At 50.4% G+C, this 15095-nt stretch overlaps 3 protein-coding genes across 5 annotated transcripts; 2 read left to right on the top strand and 1 right to left on the bottom strand.

The window, feature by feature from the left end:
• Window positions 1–1924: 1924 nt before the first annotated feature.
• AAFC00_001053 (uncharacterized protein) lies at window positions 1925–4015 on the top strand (the record flags this gene model as incomplete). The annotated part of the gene is made up of 3 exons (XM_069340190.1): window positions 1925–2341; window positions 2390–3694; window positions 3758–4015. 3 exons carry the CDS (start codon window positions 1925–1927, stop codon window positions 4013–4015), a joined length of 1980 nt encoding a protein of 659 aa, XP_069203665.1.
• A 1286-nt stretch (window positions 4016–5301) lies between these two features.
• AAFC00_001052 (uncharacterized protein) lies at window positions 5302–5851 on the top strand (the record flags this gene model as incomplete). Of its 2 annotated transcripts, XM_069347892.1 has the most annotated exons (2): window positions 5302–5693; window positions 5746–5851. In XM_069347892.1, the coding sequence occupies 2 exons, from the start codon at window positions 5302–5304 to the stop codon at window positions 5849–5851; spliced, it is 498 nt and encodes a 165-aa protein (XP_069203663.1). The 2 variants fall into 2 exon arrangements, with proteins under 2 accessions (XP_069203663.1, XP_069203664.1); XM_069340189.1 differs by lacking the exon at window positions 5746–5851 and having other exon boundaries at window positions 5302–5697.
• Window positions 5852–8819: 2968 nt separating this feature from the next.
• Window positions 8820–10424, bottom strand: AAFC00_001051 (uncharacterized protein; the record flags this gene model as incomplete). Of its 2 annotated transcripts, none has more annotated exons than XM_069340187.1 (1): window positions 8820–10424. In XM_069340187.1, one exon carries the CDS (start codon window positions 10422–10424, stop codon window positions 8820–8822), a length of 1605 nt encoding a protein of 534 aa, XP_069203661.1. The 2 variants fall into 2 exon arrangements, with proteins under 2 accessions (XP_069203661.1, XP_069203662.1); XM_069340188.1 differs by having other exon boundaries at window positions 8820–10268.
• Between the last annotated feature and the right edge of the window lie 4671 nt (window positions 10425–15095).

Below are 15095 nucleotides of genomic sequence, written 5' to 3'. Positions count from 1 at the left end.
TACTTGATGGAGCACAAGGGCAGTTTCGACCCTCAATATCCTGAGCAAAATTTGATGAACCATGCACACCGCCAGAATGGATCCATGCCATGGCAGCATATGAATTCGGCTTGGAACATAAGATTTCCTACCGTCATTGACAAGGAGGGCAATGTCGCAAGTATGCATGATAAATGGTGGCATGCACATATGGATCCAAACCTTCAGCCATACTACACTTCCTTACGGTGGACGATGGAAGGTTTCTACAAAGCATTGGACATGGGCGCTGTACCCCAAGCAAAGAACACGCATGGACAGCACATCTAGGTTATTAGCATAGGTGCAGGTGGCGTTTGGCTCATATACCCAAGGGAATAAGGTTGTTTTTGTTTCTACCGACTATATCTAATCTTTGTAACGTCATAATGTTCTCAAAATGCATGTCATTAAACCGTGGTTCTAAGCGCTAACTAGCGGTTCTCCTAGCACATGGAGGTGTAAGATGTACTAACATGGTTTAATAGTACAAGAGCCCGCGAAAGTGTTTACTTCTTAACCGGACAACCTGACCCTCGCAGCCGTAGTAAGATGTGAAGCAGTTGAGAGCACGTGTCCCTACAATCATGAAGTGTAAGCAATCACACGTCAATTTCCCGAAGTGAATGCAGCTACTGATACATCATCTTGCACATTATTTTGCCTGGTTGTGTGCAGCCATATGTTGCTGTAAGTCGAGCTTTGTGCTGCTAATCTGTCCTGTTAACATCATCACTTGGGCTTGACTGTGCTGCATCGACCTTACTGCGTCTACGTAGACGAGGGGCCTGTCTTGAATGCCGCGGAAAGTGGGCTATGATTTACCGAGATTCAAGCAATCCGAAGATATCTAGACTTTATTATTGGATTGTACTACTCCATCAACACTCTACTGACACTCCACCGATAACTTGACGAACACTTCAGTCCTCTCGCGGTCACTGGGTTGGCTCTTCACCAATATCTACTATCACTCCACCAATATTTCGAGAGTACCCGATGGCATATCGAAGCCGACGCATGCATCCTGTGGCCTCATGCACCTTATGTTATGTTACAAATAATGCTCGGGCGTCGCTGGTGGGACTCTCCGCAGTCGCGAAGATTCGTCGTTCTCGTCGGACACATCCTTGAATTATGGTGTGCAGTACAAGTCACCTTCGTAGTCAAGGCTCATAAATCTAGTGCCGACCTATCATCCTTCTATCGGGGCATTGACAGCACTCACGCCCACCCGCGGACACTGTTGGCTGCACTTTGACCATATATGAAGCCCCTGGCCAAGCTACAGACACTCAATGATCGACTCTACACGACCGTGCATGGGACTGCTATACTTATACACTCGTGCAACATAACATGACGGCCGTCTGCAGCTGCTTACATCCGAAAGGCCAATACCGTTGTGTGTAAATCAAAGGCTCACAGCCGTCTCGTTCTTATCGCCTATTGCTGATGTCGGATCTGCGTGTTGCAACTAAACGCCCGATTTTTGTTTAACTACACATGAACGCTTCGGTATGTTGTGGGGCCCCGTCAGCTTATGTCTGCATTACTGTATTGTCAAAGTTTAGTTGCATGGTCTGAGTGCCCCCGGTCGAGGTAAGCATTATATAGGTCTTTCCATTATGCGCAAGTTCATCACTCCCTAAATATACAAAACACAAGGTGGTCCAATCTCTTGTAGCCTCTTTCAATCGCTTTACCCTCCCTATCTCTTCTCACTTTTCTGGTTATCGACCGGCACAAGCGACATACGCGATATACGCAACTTGACGTGACATCCTCGCTTCCGATCAGTTATGCTTCTGAGCTAGCGGAAGCCGTGGTGTGGGTTTCAAGTGTACCCATCTGTCGCCTGGAGTGATTTGTCCGGCCTGTCGACATTAGTGGAGTACTGTTGTCAATGAAGCGCATAGGATGCGTCCTTCTCTATCTTCTCTTTACTCTGCTCTATGTCAAAGGTGACGATGTTGGCGACAACTTCGACCCTGACGACGGTCGAGCTTGGGAGGAGGACTATGGAGAGTATCCTTACCGTTCGTACAGAACAAGCGATCTAACTTCGCCTGTGGTGCGAAGAATTGTCAACACACCGGCATGCTACGACGACCATTATATCTTCGTCACCCTTCGAGGAGAGCCTGTGTCAACGCTGGGCCCTATGATTCTGGACGACAAGGGGCACCTGATATGGGCTCTCGACATTGGTCACGACCAACCTTACAACCTCAAAGTACAGCAGTACCGAGGGCAGAAACACCTAACATTTTGGGTTGGTGACGACACTGTTGGTGGTCACGGCGAAGGCTACTATTCCATGGTAAGCCGACAGTCAACATAGTATCGAGAAATGCTAACGTGACCGTAGTTAAACTCGAGTTACCAAGAGGTGGCCAGATTGGAACCGGTGAATGGGTTGCATGCAGACCTTCACGAGCTTACTATTACACTGGAAGGTACAGCCCTTTTTTCTATCTATCAGATCACCGCAATCAAGGCTTACGGGAAGAGGATCTGGATCTGGGACTGCCTGTTTCAGGAAGTTGATCTCGAGACCAACCACTTGCTGTTTGAATGGCGCGCGTCGGATCATCACTCACTTGACGAGACTTATAGCAGTATTGGAACCCATGGTAGAGGTAGCCAAGCTGCATGGGACTGGTTTCACCTTAACAGCATACAGAAGGACGACCTTGGAAATTACTTTGTCTCAGCCCGGTACACCAACACTCTGTCATATATCGATGGCAGAACGGGCAAGATCATATGGATTCTCGGTGGCAAACGAAACATGTTTAAAGACTTGAGTAATGGTCAGGCTCTGAATTTCGCTTCTCAGCATTACGCACGATTGCGCGAGTTAATTGACTTCCCCGAACTCTTGAAAGATGAGATCAGAATCTACCAGAAAGCAGTAGACAGGCAACACAGGTCTCAGAAACTTGTGTCCCTGTTCGACAATGGAGCAGATGATAGGATTAGGGTTCGTGAGGTATCTCGAGGCATGATCCTACAGATTTCGTATCCCACCAGGGAGAATGCCTCACAATCGCGCGGTAGCTATAAGGCTCGTACCTCTGAAATGGCTGGAATTATGTCTCGATCTCCATCCCTCCCTAGCAATGTCGTTGATGGCTACACAGTAAAGCTTGTCAACACTTATATTCATCCAGAGAATCTCAGTTCGGACAGTCAAGGGAACTTAGAGATTATTCCATCCAAGGACCTAAATAAAGACCCAACCATTGGACTTGGCTATGGCCAACGACCAGTTTTCACAGAGTTTGCAGCCAATGGACGTGTGATATGTGACACACATTTTGCGCCTCAAGTTGCAATCGAAGGGACTTACGTTCAGAGCTACCGAGTTTTCAAAGATACATGGAAGGGACAGCCTCTCTATCCACCAGCTGTCAAGATAGACGCTCATCACGACACCATATACGTCAGCTGGAACGGGGCGACCGAGGTCAAGACGTGGCAACTTCAACATTCCAGCGAGCCTAAGACAGCGTACAGGTGGGACCCCGTACTGCAAGTCCCACGGCAAGGCTTCGAATCGAAGATCGATTTCGACGGCGATGAGATCGAGAGATACGTGCGAGTTGTGGCACTCGACAGAGATGGCAATACTCTAGGCATAAGCCGTATCATTGATCGCGCGGACAAAGAGGTAAGTTGTGCCTTTGCTCAAACTGCAACGATGAATTCAATGACACTGACACATGGTAAACAGTACTTGATCACTATAGAGACAAGTTCCAACGCTACCGCCGTCATCTCGACCAGCAATCCCTTCGACCACCTGACCACGCCCAATTCATCATTCAGACTAGCCATGTTCTGTCTCTGCGCGATTTCTTTCGTGCTGACTGTCTACGCGTGCTACCGTCACTGGCACGACTGGCGACATCACAACCTCGATGCGTACGGCCTTCCAGATGACTACGAAGCATTGGCGCGACTTACTCCTATGATACCCCCTGGCATTTGATAGTTTTCTGTATAGTCCTCGCATTGAAAGTGTACAGGTTGCCCGAAGTGGTCTTGGCTTCGAATTTCGATTTAAGATTGGAGAATATGTGCACGGTATCTAGTTTTGACCACACAAATCTTAAGGAACACTGGTGGCTGTATGGACAGGGGTTCGCTTCATAACAGTGCTAGTCCATCCCATATACACATCTGAAAACTGACTACTCGACTCATGCACAATAATTTGTGCTTTCGCGAAAGTACTATAATACTAGAACGTCCTGGGGTTCTTGGTCCCGCAGAAGAGCTCTCACCCGCACTTTCATCCTCCGCGTGGAGGGAAAAGGGAAACATTCCCTGCCGTATGTAGAAATGAACAGTAGATCATCTCTTGTAGACACGACCACTGTTTCGCCTGGCCTTGCACACCGCTCTGCTCACTTTAATGCAAAGGTCAGCTTGGCAATGTCGTTCTCGTGTCTCTCGTGTCCGTTCGGCTGGCGGACCAATGCATGCATGGTTGCTTTTGCCTGGGTTGACGCGCATCGGGTCAACTTGTGGCTCTGCTATAGTGGTCTTTGTGATATCACTTGCGACTGCTCTGAAACAGTTGTCATTATCTTTGTTTTCTTGTAGTACCGGAGTCATCATCCGTAGGTTTCTAGAAGTAGGTTGGAGCTCTTGAGTCTTTACTTCTTCAGGACTCGTTTGTGCTGTTTACGCTATTCTCTTGTTTTTTTTACTGCTTGTGCGTGGGAGCTTCTATGTGCTATGGAGCTAGGTCTACGTTTCGTTGGCTTTGTCAACCAAGGCCGTAGAAGCTTTCATTCTCGTTTTCTTCTGCCTCGCTACAGTATTGCTTCTGCTCAAATTAAGCAGGCCTATTACCTTACTATCTGTTGGAGATCTTGGGGATGACTTGGCTTCGACGACAGCAGGGATGCAAACCGCGCCAGGAACAGTAGCAAATATCGACGCAACTGCAGCGCCCATACCAAATCGTGTCCCAGCCATTGTCGCCTCTGCGATGAAGCATCAAGATGTGGTGTGGATGAACGAATTCGCCCAGACGTAATAACCAGCAGTTGCCCTAGAGAAGGAGTAAAGCTGAGATGATACCACCAGGCACGAATTGTTCCCATATGTAGTCACTGCGAAAAAGGCAGAGCCACACCTGAAGATACCCCGTAACAAGGGCCGTGAGGCAATGGTCTATCTCAGCTATCTGATTGACAATTACGACAGCTTCCACCATATGCCGTTTTCATCCACGGGCATCCAAGATCGTGGCACCAGCGATCTGACATGAGGGTGTTGATTCGCGATCTCCGAATCGACGCGCTCGAGGAGGCTGGATATGTCTCGTTGCGCTGCAGCTGGAGTCCGAGCTGTCCTGCTGAACTTCGACCACTGGACCACGACGCTGTGCTCTGGGGTTCTGGCGTTCACGTGCGGGAAACCGAAGATGCGATCGCGCAAGCATGGCCAGATCTATTTTCCGGTGTCGAAATACCTCGCACTTTTGGTTCGCCATGCTGCGCACAATTTGCCGTCACCAGGAAGGCCATGATGCGGAACTCGAAAGAAGACTACACCCGTCTCAGACAGTGGCTGCTCGACACCAAGCTCAGCGACGAGGTCAGCGAAAGAGTCCTAGAGAAATTGTGGGCGTATCTAATGACTGGTGAGCCTGTACAGTAGGTTCTTTTCCTTGACTCTGATATATGGTACGCAACTGATTTCAGGCAGTTGCCCGGCTCCACGACTCTGCGCCTGTAAATACTTTGGGTCTTGCGGCGGAGTACAGATTTGGCCCCAACCACCGACAGCTTTAGGCCCATTACCTACGGAGTGATTGAAAGTAGAAAAAGCGAGAGGTGCTCACCACACTCATATCAGGTATGCATGGGCACGATGGAGTCGGTCTTTCATGCAGAACAAAAGACACAGCCATCAGGAGGTAACAGCCGAAATGGTTTATGGAGTAGAGAATAGTGCAGAAACTCCTTCGTTCAGATGCCGGTTGCCTATCTGCAAAATCTCGCTTACGCATGTTGGAACATCAACGTCTGTCTGTTCCACCGAAGGATGATAACAGAGATGGAGCTGTTACGGAGTGAGACGTGCTGCTGACGCTATCGAGCGCAATTTCTACATAATGTCTCTGATAGTGTTCCAGCTTGCAACCGAGCATGTGTCGCGCTCCACCTACGTAGTTTGGCAGGGATTTGTTCGCATGTCGCTCCGAGACAAGTCCCACGTTTGCATTCACAGGGTGTCTGGTTAATCCTGCAGGTCGGAAAGTTGAGCCTGCGGGGAGCTGTGGATGGCTTTACCCCAACGACAAAGCAAACATGGCAAACATGCATGGCCACCACCAAGGTGCTTTTTGACTAGCCAATGAGATCATAATCATGGTCAGTTGTGTCGCAGCAACAAGAAACACATAGCCAAAAAAAAAACCCAGTAGCTACCTCGCTACTCATCTTGCAGTGGATATTGCACCATATCAATGGCACGACACGTCTGCTCAGCCAGTGCTAGTCGAGTCTAACATCAGCGCAACACATGTGTCCATGTAAGATCTATCTAAGCAGCGGATACAAAGCCTGCGAACTGCGTCTTCGTAAGCTCTTCGAAGAATTACACAAAGAGAAGCGCGAGTCCGCTTGGAGTGTAAGCTTCTATACTGGTACGGTCTGCACTTTCCTTATCACGCCCGGTCTCCGAATGCAGGATGCGAAAGCTCTGCACAGCCCCTCGATCGCCTTGTATCTTTCTTATCTAGGGCGAATACAACGCAGCTTCATCTTGCCTACCAAATTTACCTTATGCGCCTCGTGGCATGGAGAGATCTACAATTGCAGCTGCATGATCACGCGTGAAGAGTTCACTTGTACTCAAAGCTTCGAACGTCGAATCCAGAATCTCGATCCAACGGCACAGCGAATGAGAGACGACTACATACGCCCAAGAGAAGATGAAACGTACTTAGGTTCACTTTTGCGTTGCGAGAATCTAGGAATAAATGGAAGCTCAAATTGTAGCTCTGCGCCGCAAATCAGATGTAGATCGTGGGGCTGGTATTCCCGGACGAGTTACTGATTAAGGTGCTCGCTCTCGCATGCTGTGTTTGTACTGGGAAGCATGTACAAGTAGTACATCTCATGGGAGTTGAACCGTCAAGTTCAAGTCTTGTGACGCGCAATAGGATGAGGCCCATCGGGCTTCGTAGTCCAGCCAGCCCAATTCGCACTAGCCAGCCAGCCAGCCACATACATCGAAGAGGATGAGCATTAATTACTCTACGCGGAGCGCTTTGAACTCGTTTGCAGAATGACCCATCAATAATAATCATCTGACGCGTCGAGCCAAGAGTGACGGGCGTCATGAGCAGCAAAAAGACAAGCCTACCACAAGCGTAAATGCGGTTAAAATCTTAATCGAGTCTCAAAGTCCGTTTCTGCCCCTTGCCTCTCGCGCTGGATCTGAGCGGCGGCGTGTTGGAAACCCTGCAAGCCACGCCGAAGGAAGGAAAGCCGATGCAACGTCGTGGCGAAACTGAAAAAGCCAAATTCATCCGGAGATCTGAACGCCAGCCTAGGTATGTCAGCCTGACCCACGAACGATTCTAGGAGAAGTAGGGACAGGCGAAAGTGGCAGGGTGGAGGACACAAGCAGAGAAGAAGTAGACAACATAGGAACAAAGAGACTTTGAACGGAAAGGAATCCCCATCTCGTCTACTTTGCCCTACGTTTTCGTATTCGCCTACCTCGCAAGGCTGAAACGCGTGACAGGTCCTATACCGCGCGAGCCGGCAAAAGTATAGCATTTGGGCAAAACACTAAACTGGCATCAGGTCCCCGTACTTCTTCACATGGCCTAAGATTCCGTGCAGCAAGACTAATTAATGCCCTGCGCTTGGGAGATGACGCCCAATTTAGCCAAGGTGTTTGCAATCAATACGATGCGCACGGAGAAGAGATTGCATCACATGGAACAATAGGTAGGCACAAGGGCGGAGGCACTTTTTAGTCAGCTGGTAGTTTTCAATAGCTGTCACATCAATCTCCAGCTGCTGGTATGCCAGATGCAGACAGGCGATGACGGACGAGATGTATACAAATGAAAGAAAAATGAACATAGGGAAAATGTATATAATCTGCGCCGTCCTGCGTCCCCTTGAGATTATAAATGATCTCAAGATGTGAAGAGGGTAGAGCTCAGCTCAGATAGAACGACCGGGTGAACCCAGCACATTGTCGTATCCCACAGAACACACCGTCCAGGTTCGTGGCAGTAAAAAGGAGTCCAGAATGAGTAATCCATTTCCTGCTCAACGAGAAAACGGAGGCAGACTCCACTGTAGCAAATATTGCCAATGCTTCTCATACCATCCGGCTGCTGAATATGCAGGCTAGTGGCGAAGATGCAAAAGCGGTGAGGAGCAACGACATATGACGAAGACTGCTTCGAAGCAGTCCCGAAGATGTCATTGTCGGGTATTTTGACCCGGAGAAGAGCAGTCTTCCAGAAGACATTACGAGACGCAGTCTGTGCGGCAGATTGAAATAGAAGGAGAAAAATCTGTCGTGCTTTTCGAGAAAGAATGCTGCCGCATGCCATTACTCGAGAAAACGCGGCACGCCTCGCGTGGCTAGACGCGCATGACACCAAAGCATAGAAAAAGCCATCCAAACCAAAGGGGGTATTGTTCCTGGTCATTCCCAATCGGTGAATGTTGAAAGAAGTGAAGTAGAATCGAAATGAAGAAAACCGGTCCCAATAAGTGAAGTGTTCGCTATGCGAATTGAGCTGTAAATCATCGGTACTCTCGCTTGGGGCTACTTGGGGCCGTAGAGTGATGTTGTTGTTGATGATGATGTTGCTGCTGCTGCTGCTGCTGTTGTTGTTGTTGTTGTTGTTGTTGTTGTTGTTGTTGTTGGGAAAGATGAGCTGATGAACCACTGCGGGCACCCATGCTCTGCCGGGAAGATTGTTGTTGTCTCTGATCGGGAGGCGGCGGTCCGCCAGCAACGTTGACGACAAAATCCACCTGCGTACCGTGTTGTGGAGCTCCGCTGTCGCGTCGATTCGGTGTCCCACGTATGAGGTTGCCGTCGCCGTCTCTACTTGACTTACTTGTACTTCGGCCATGTGACGTTCCTATGTGCTGTTTCTTCCCAGAGGATGAGTGAACAGAGAAGGCAGGCGAAGTCTGAGCCGGGCCCGAAGGGGCTGGCGCAGCTTGGTGTGCACCCTGATGTTTCCTCTTACGTGGTGACTGACTTTGATCGCCTTCCGAGAGGTGTGCTGCACCCGTGCCCGTGACTGGTGTTTGCGGGGCAGCGCCTTTATCGGCTTGTGTAGTGGGAGGTACCCAGTGATGAAAGTAGATTGACGGGGACGAAGTCGGTTGTTCTTGCTCACGAATCGTTTGTGTCTGATGGAGCGGGTGGGCACTGCTAGGCGCGGTCGGAGGTTGCTGTATCTGCATGTCGCCGGTGGTCAAACGGGGCAGAGCACTGTGGGCTGCTGCGCGAGATCCATGGGGACCCATGCGAGGAGGCGAAGGTTGTTTTTGAGGTTGATATAATGAAAAAGTGGTCTGGTGTCCGCCTGCAGACTGAGGTGGCGGGGGTTGATGATGCTGCTGCTGCTGCTGTTGCTGTTGCTGTTGCTGCTGCATGGACATCGAAGGGGGTGGCGGAATGCCAGCCGCCGATTGTTGTTGTGCATATGAGCCGGGACCTTGGTGGATGGTACGAGTTTCTCGCCTAAGCTCTGGGGAATATTCGTGTGATTGTTGCGGTGGGTGTTGGTGTTGCTGCTGCAATTGCTGTTGTGTCGCGAGCATCTGTTGCTGCCACTGCTGTATCACTTCCAGGCTAAAGTTGGCTAGATTCGCACCCCCAATTCCTGCAAAGATCATGGGCACCATATGCGGAGGGACCTGGCCATGCAGTGAGTCCTGCAGCATGGCATGTTCGACGCGTCGCTGTTCGAGCTTCAAGCTCTGCTGTCGAGTGCGTTCCTCCTCCTGCTTCCGCTTCTCTTCCTCCGCCTTCGTGGCAAGCCAGTTGCGAGCGGGATCCTGATCCCCGCTGGTCTGATACCGAGGTGCTTCCGGCAGTGGAGCCAAAGGATGACTGAGACTGGGTGGTATCTGGGGCGGTGGAGGTGGTGGAGGAGGCGGGGGTGGTTGGGGTCGTCCTGGGTCCTGCAGGGTCATGCCGGCTGGTGGAGGCAAGCCTCGGTGATGTGTCGACATGGTGGGTGTAATACTGGCCGGCAGTGTGTTGCTGATTCGTACTGGGTCGTTCATGTTCCTCGGAGAGAATCGTGAAGATGCTAGTGGAGACTTGAAATCATGTGTAAGTCGCGTGCCGAAATCCGTATGTGAGGGCTGAGGGAGTGTGAGCAGCATGTTGTGCCTGTACTCGACGCGGTGGGCCTGGTGAGGGAGGGGGAAGAGAAAGGCAGAATAAGGAAGCGAATGAGCGAGTGAGAGCAAAGTGTATGTTTTTCCTCAGGACGAAGTATATGTCCGGACAACAGAGGTCATCCCGTGAAGGACTAGCTAGGTCTGGTATATACAAAGCGGAGTGACCAGGACGGGAAAAGGAGTGGTTTAACCAAAGAAGAGAAGAATTAAAGAGCAATCAAGGATCAAGGAAGCACACACTCATCATTCAAAGAGGGGAGAAGGTGGTAGAGAGAAGAAGTTTTTGGCGTAACATACACTTTTGGAGCAACGACGATCCGTCATGCAGTGAGGTCACAGTCGACGGGCTCCGAATTGGTCGAATGCTCTCTGGTGTAGCTGCAGCCAAGGGTGCCGATCAGCTACGTATCGCCCCGCCGATTCGCTCGCCTCAAGCTGCTGGATACCCGTTGAAAGCCACCGGCCTAAGACCCGTTGACTTGCTGCGCCTGAGAACCAGGGAAAGTCTGGCCGGGGGGCAAGTGAGGGCACCTGGTCGTGAGAAGGTGGGTGTATGGTTTTCGAGCGACTGCACGACTGCTCCCTCCAGAGGTCGAGCCGAGGATTGGCCTAAAGCGTCCAGATACAAACCCAGAAGCACTTCAACTTGCGAATGGACAGGGCTAGAACGGGACTGCGACCTTGCCTTAACTCGGTTTCAAGGAGCAATGAGGCCCGCGCAAGACCGGCTTGTTTGCCTGTTTGGTAAGATGACGAGTAATAGTGCCTGATGAATGCCCAGGGTTGCGCGGCTCTCCCACTTAATAACACATCCCATATACGAAAAGAGGCGGGCGGGAAATGGAGCCTGGGACTCGCGGCACGATCAACAAAGCAGCGCAATATCTCGGCTATGTTCCAAAACACTGATAGTACCGTTCATTGGTGAAACACAACGGCCAGTTGTCTAAGAAGTGGATGTGATAATCAAAAAAAAAATAAGGTACAGTACATGGTGGTAGCAAGCAAAGCATCTCGTAAAAGGGTTGTGGCTGGTCCAAGGACACACTGACCTTTGACAGCTAGAGCACGACGAGCGTTGCCGCCTGGAACCAGACGGGTGCGCCATGGCTTCGTGCGTCCTCACCGCGATCATTGCCACCTGCATGCGCTACATTGCACAGTCGCGCAACTATGCTGGTTTCGGAGCGGTCCAAAATGAGATGAAATGGACGGGATTGCAGCTTACACCGAAATGGGGTGGCACGCGAAATGAGAGTGCAAGGCTTGCCTTATTGTGGGGAAAGGTCTGACCGTGCCAATGTCATTCGCCGCATCGTGGAAACATTAATTGTTTCGACACGCCCATCACCCCGAAAGGTCGCACGCGCTGCTGATCTTTTGCTTCTCGATCCACAACTCTATTCTCTGTCATGCTTGGGATCGCCGCTGACTATGGGCATGCTTTGATTATCGCTTGCGCATGTTGATTAATGACCTTGTCCTCAATGCGTTTAGTCTCCCTTGCTCATCACCACCGAAGCATGCCCGCAGCTCGTGATGTGGCTTGTGTGTCTCAGATACAAGAGCCTCTCCACGGGGATGGTAATAAGATTCCCTAGAGCGTCTGGAAGGGCCTCCTTCATCCAACTGTTTAGGCAGAGCTGGCATCCGTTTTGCGTTTCTTGCGCGTGCCCATACGGGTTCTCGGCGACCTTCCCAATATTGCGAAAGTGTCCGTCCTAGACATTCCGTATTGCTTGCATACGCGAACGGGTCAAACAAGCTTCGACGAGTCTGCGTATGTGTAAGCGACCGTTACTGTCGTTCAACTGAGCAGTGCACTTGTGACAGCTATTCGCCCGGCAAGGCTTGCCGTTTGTAATCCCCGACTCGACGGCTGTGGAAGTCCATGTCGCCTTTGAACCATGAATTGTCCCATCCGGAATTGGTGCCTTCCATCGATCGGCTTCGGCCACGCCTGGACTCCGAGGCTTCCCTGGCCGAGTCAAAACTGCCTGTCTGAGATGCGGCTACAATCTGAGCAGTGATCGACACCTGCCGTCGCTCGCGTGCCGGTCGGCTCATCCCTGCGATCCAACGTGGTTGTCATGTGCAGCAAGGATACCAACACATGAGCGTGGCGGTCTGAACATCTCGGTACATATCCCATGATTGGGCAAGACTCGTACGTACATCTACATCGTGTACAAACGACTGCTCTAGGGGCAAATCCACCGTACACTACAGGCTTCCTCTTCTGTAAATCTATCCGTCGATCAACTTGAAACACAACCGCCGACCCGGCTAGACCTTTCGGAGCAGCAGACAACGCTTTTCATCCCACTCATTTCAACATGGTTCGGAAGCTAATTTGATAGAATTATGTACTCCTATGCTAGGTTCGCTTGCAGCCCACCTTTTTTGGTCAAGTTATTTCTTGATGTTGTGCCTATTTTCCGAGCTTCCCAGTCGAGCATTGTCGGCCGGCTAATTCCGGCCCATTTACGCTGTTCACCCACCTCTCTTGGGGATTGTGCCCGCACAAGCTACCAAGGTTGGTCTGCGGTTGTGGCGGAGATGATATGTGTTCGGCTATCTAATCTGGTTGAATTGTGCGCTGCAACCACAATAACCGTCTACCTGCTACCTGGTTTCGCATTCCGCGATGCCGGTCTTGGCCAGCAACGTTGCGCATTTGTGGAATTGTTCTGCTTCATAATAGAAAAAGTTCGATCGAATCGTGATCAGGTCATTCGCTTTTCGAGTTGCGATCCAGTAGTCTCCCTTTCTGCGAACCCAATGTCGCCGAATAACCGATGGGCTCCGCAGTGAGATGACTGGGACTTGTCGTGAAGAAAGCACAGAGCAATGGAAAAACCTACCTTACCTTACGCATTGCATGTACTCTGACGCAGCCGACAACGTGACAGAACGATGTAAAAACGTGTACGACTGGGTCTCTGCCTCTATCAAAAGATGTCTTTGGCGAATCGCACACAAGCGACCGGCGGCGGTGGAACTTTCATTGATAGCTAACAGGTACATGTCGCTCATATGAGATCAGCCACGTGCAGCCACGAGAGGTCGAACCCTGATAGTCGCAACCTCGTAGGAGGCTCTCTCTCGGCTGTCGTAGCCTTTCTGAGTCGTTAGCGATCGGCGTCGATTCCGTCATATGTTAGTGTTGCTCCATCCTGTTCGGGCTACCTTCTGCCATATCTCATAAGTGCTCCGTCAGAGGCGTGAGATGATGTGGGAATAGAGATCATTTATCGCCTCTAGGACGAGTCGTGTTCCATCTCACTGGATACGCTTGTGATTGTAGTCATGGCATGACTCAACCCAATGTACAGGCGGTAATCTCGAACAATAGTCGACAAAATGTGGCGGCTCTAGTGGGCATCCACGGTCATGACCACATGCTTGCATTATCCCCTGGCCTTTTACGAACGAATGCCACGAACAGCTTGTATACGAGGTGAGATGATATGCATAGACGTGAATCATAGGACAGCGCTTCATCCGGTGAATTTGCCTTGTAGTCGTACAGTTGGCTGCTCACCGCTCTCGGAGAAAACTTCCAGTTCCCTCTGCGAAGTCTACCGCAGCTTCACAATGTCAAGGTACTGTACTGTTGCGTAGAGTTTTACTCCCTCGTATACTAAAATTGATAGTCCCACACCCCCAATATCGGGCTCCTTGCCATCACATGATACCTCCACCCCAAATGCAAGGAGTTAAGCTTGATACGCATTGCGACACGCACTTGCATAGCAGTGCTTGCGTAAAGGATCCGCTTACCAGGCAGGTACGTCGTCTTGAGGGGTCCCCTTATCGATAGCCAAATGAGGGATTGTCAAGTGGCCCGAGGACTTATGCTCACTCTGCGACGTCCATCCAATGCGAAGCGAAGGATTACCTTTAGAGTCAGCCCAGGACACAAGACCGCCCGACCAACGCACAGCCCATTGGATTCAACTAAACCCAAGTGGAGTCTATCAACGACTTTTTGTGCCTTCGTATGCTAGAGACTAAGACCCTGATGAGCACTATTTCGGCAGGCACGAAAGCTGACGCGGTTCATCCCTTTGATGAACCATTGAAGCATATTTCCTGGTGTTCTTTTTGACCTTTTCCGTTCCTGGCGATGTTAACGGGTCACTATTGTTTCAATGCCTATCTTGACTTGTCACCCTTATACTTGGGGTGATTAGTGGCACCAGGAACCCGACGGAGGGGTTCTCCGGCATTTTTTAACTGGTCCTTTCTTGCTAGCACTTCTCCTCGAAAAGCCATCGTTGCAACAGCAATAGCAGCAGGCCGCGGGTAGCAAAGTACCCAAGAGATACTGAGTTTACGAGAAAACCAATAGAGGCTGAAAATTGGACTGCACTCTAGACACTTATGGATCTGGTGAGCCGCGTTTGCCTCTCTAGCTGCATGATGGCTGCAAGGACTACTGTTCGGTATCAAGTCTTCCGACGGGCTGCTGCTGCTGTTGGTGTTGCTACTACTGCTGTTTTCTTTCCGGTAGGTTGGGTCTGTCGACTAGTCAATCCTTTTTTTTCACTTTCTATCATGCACGAAATGGGGATTTATAGTGTTCTCATCTTACTTTCTCTACTCACTAGTCATTGGTGGCGATGAGCGATTGATTGATTGTGCTGCTAG

Source organism: Neodothiora populina, assembly GCF_041146345.1.
Source record: "Neodothiora populina strain CPC 39397 chromosome Unknown canker_contig_12, whole genome shotgun sequence".
NCBI lineage: Eukaryota > Fungi > Ascomycota > Dothideomycetes > Dothideales > Dothioraceae > Neodothiora > Neodothiora populina.
Note: the sequence above shows the minus strand (reverse complement) of the source record. Positions and strands in the feature narration are given on the sequence as shown.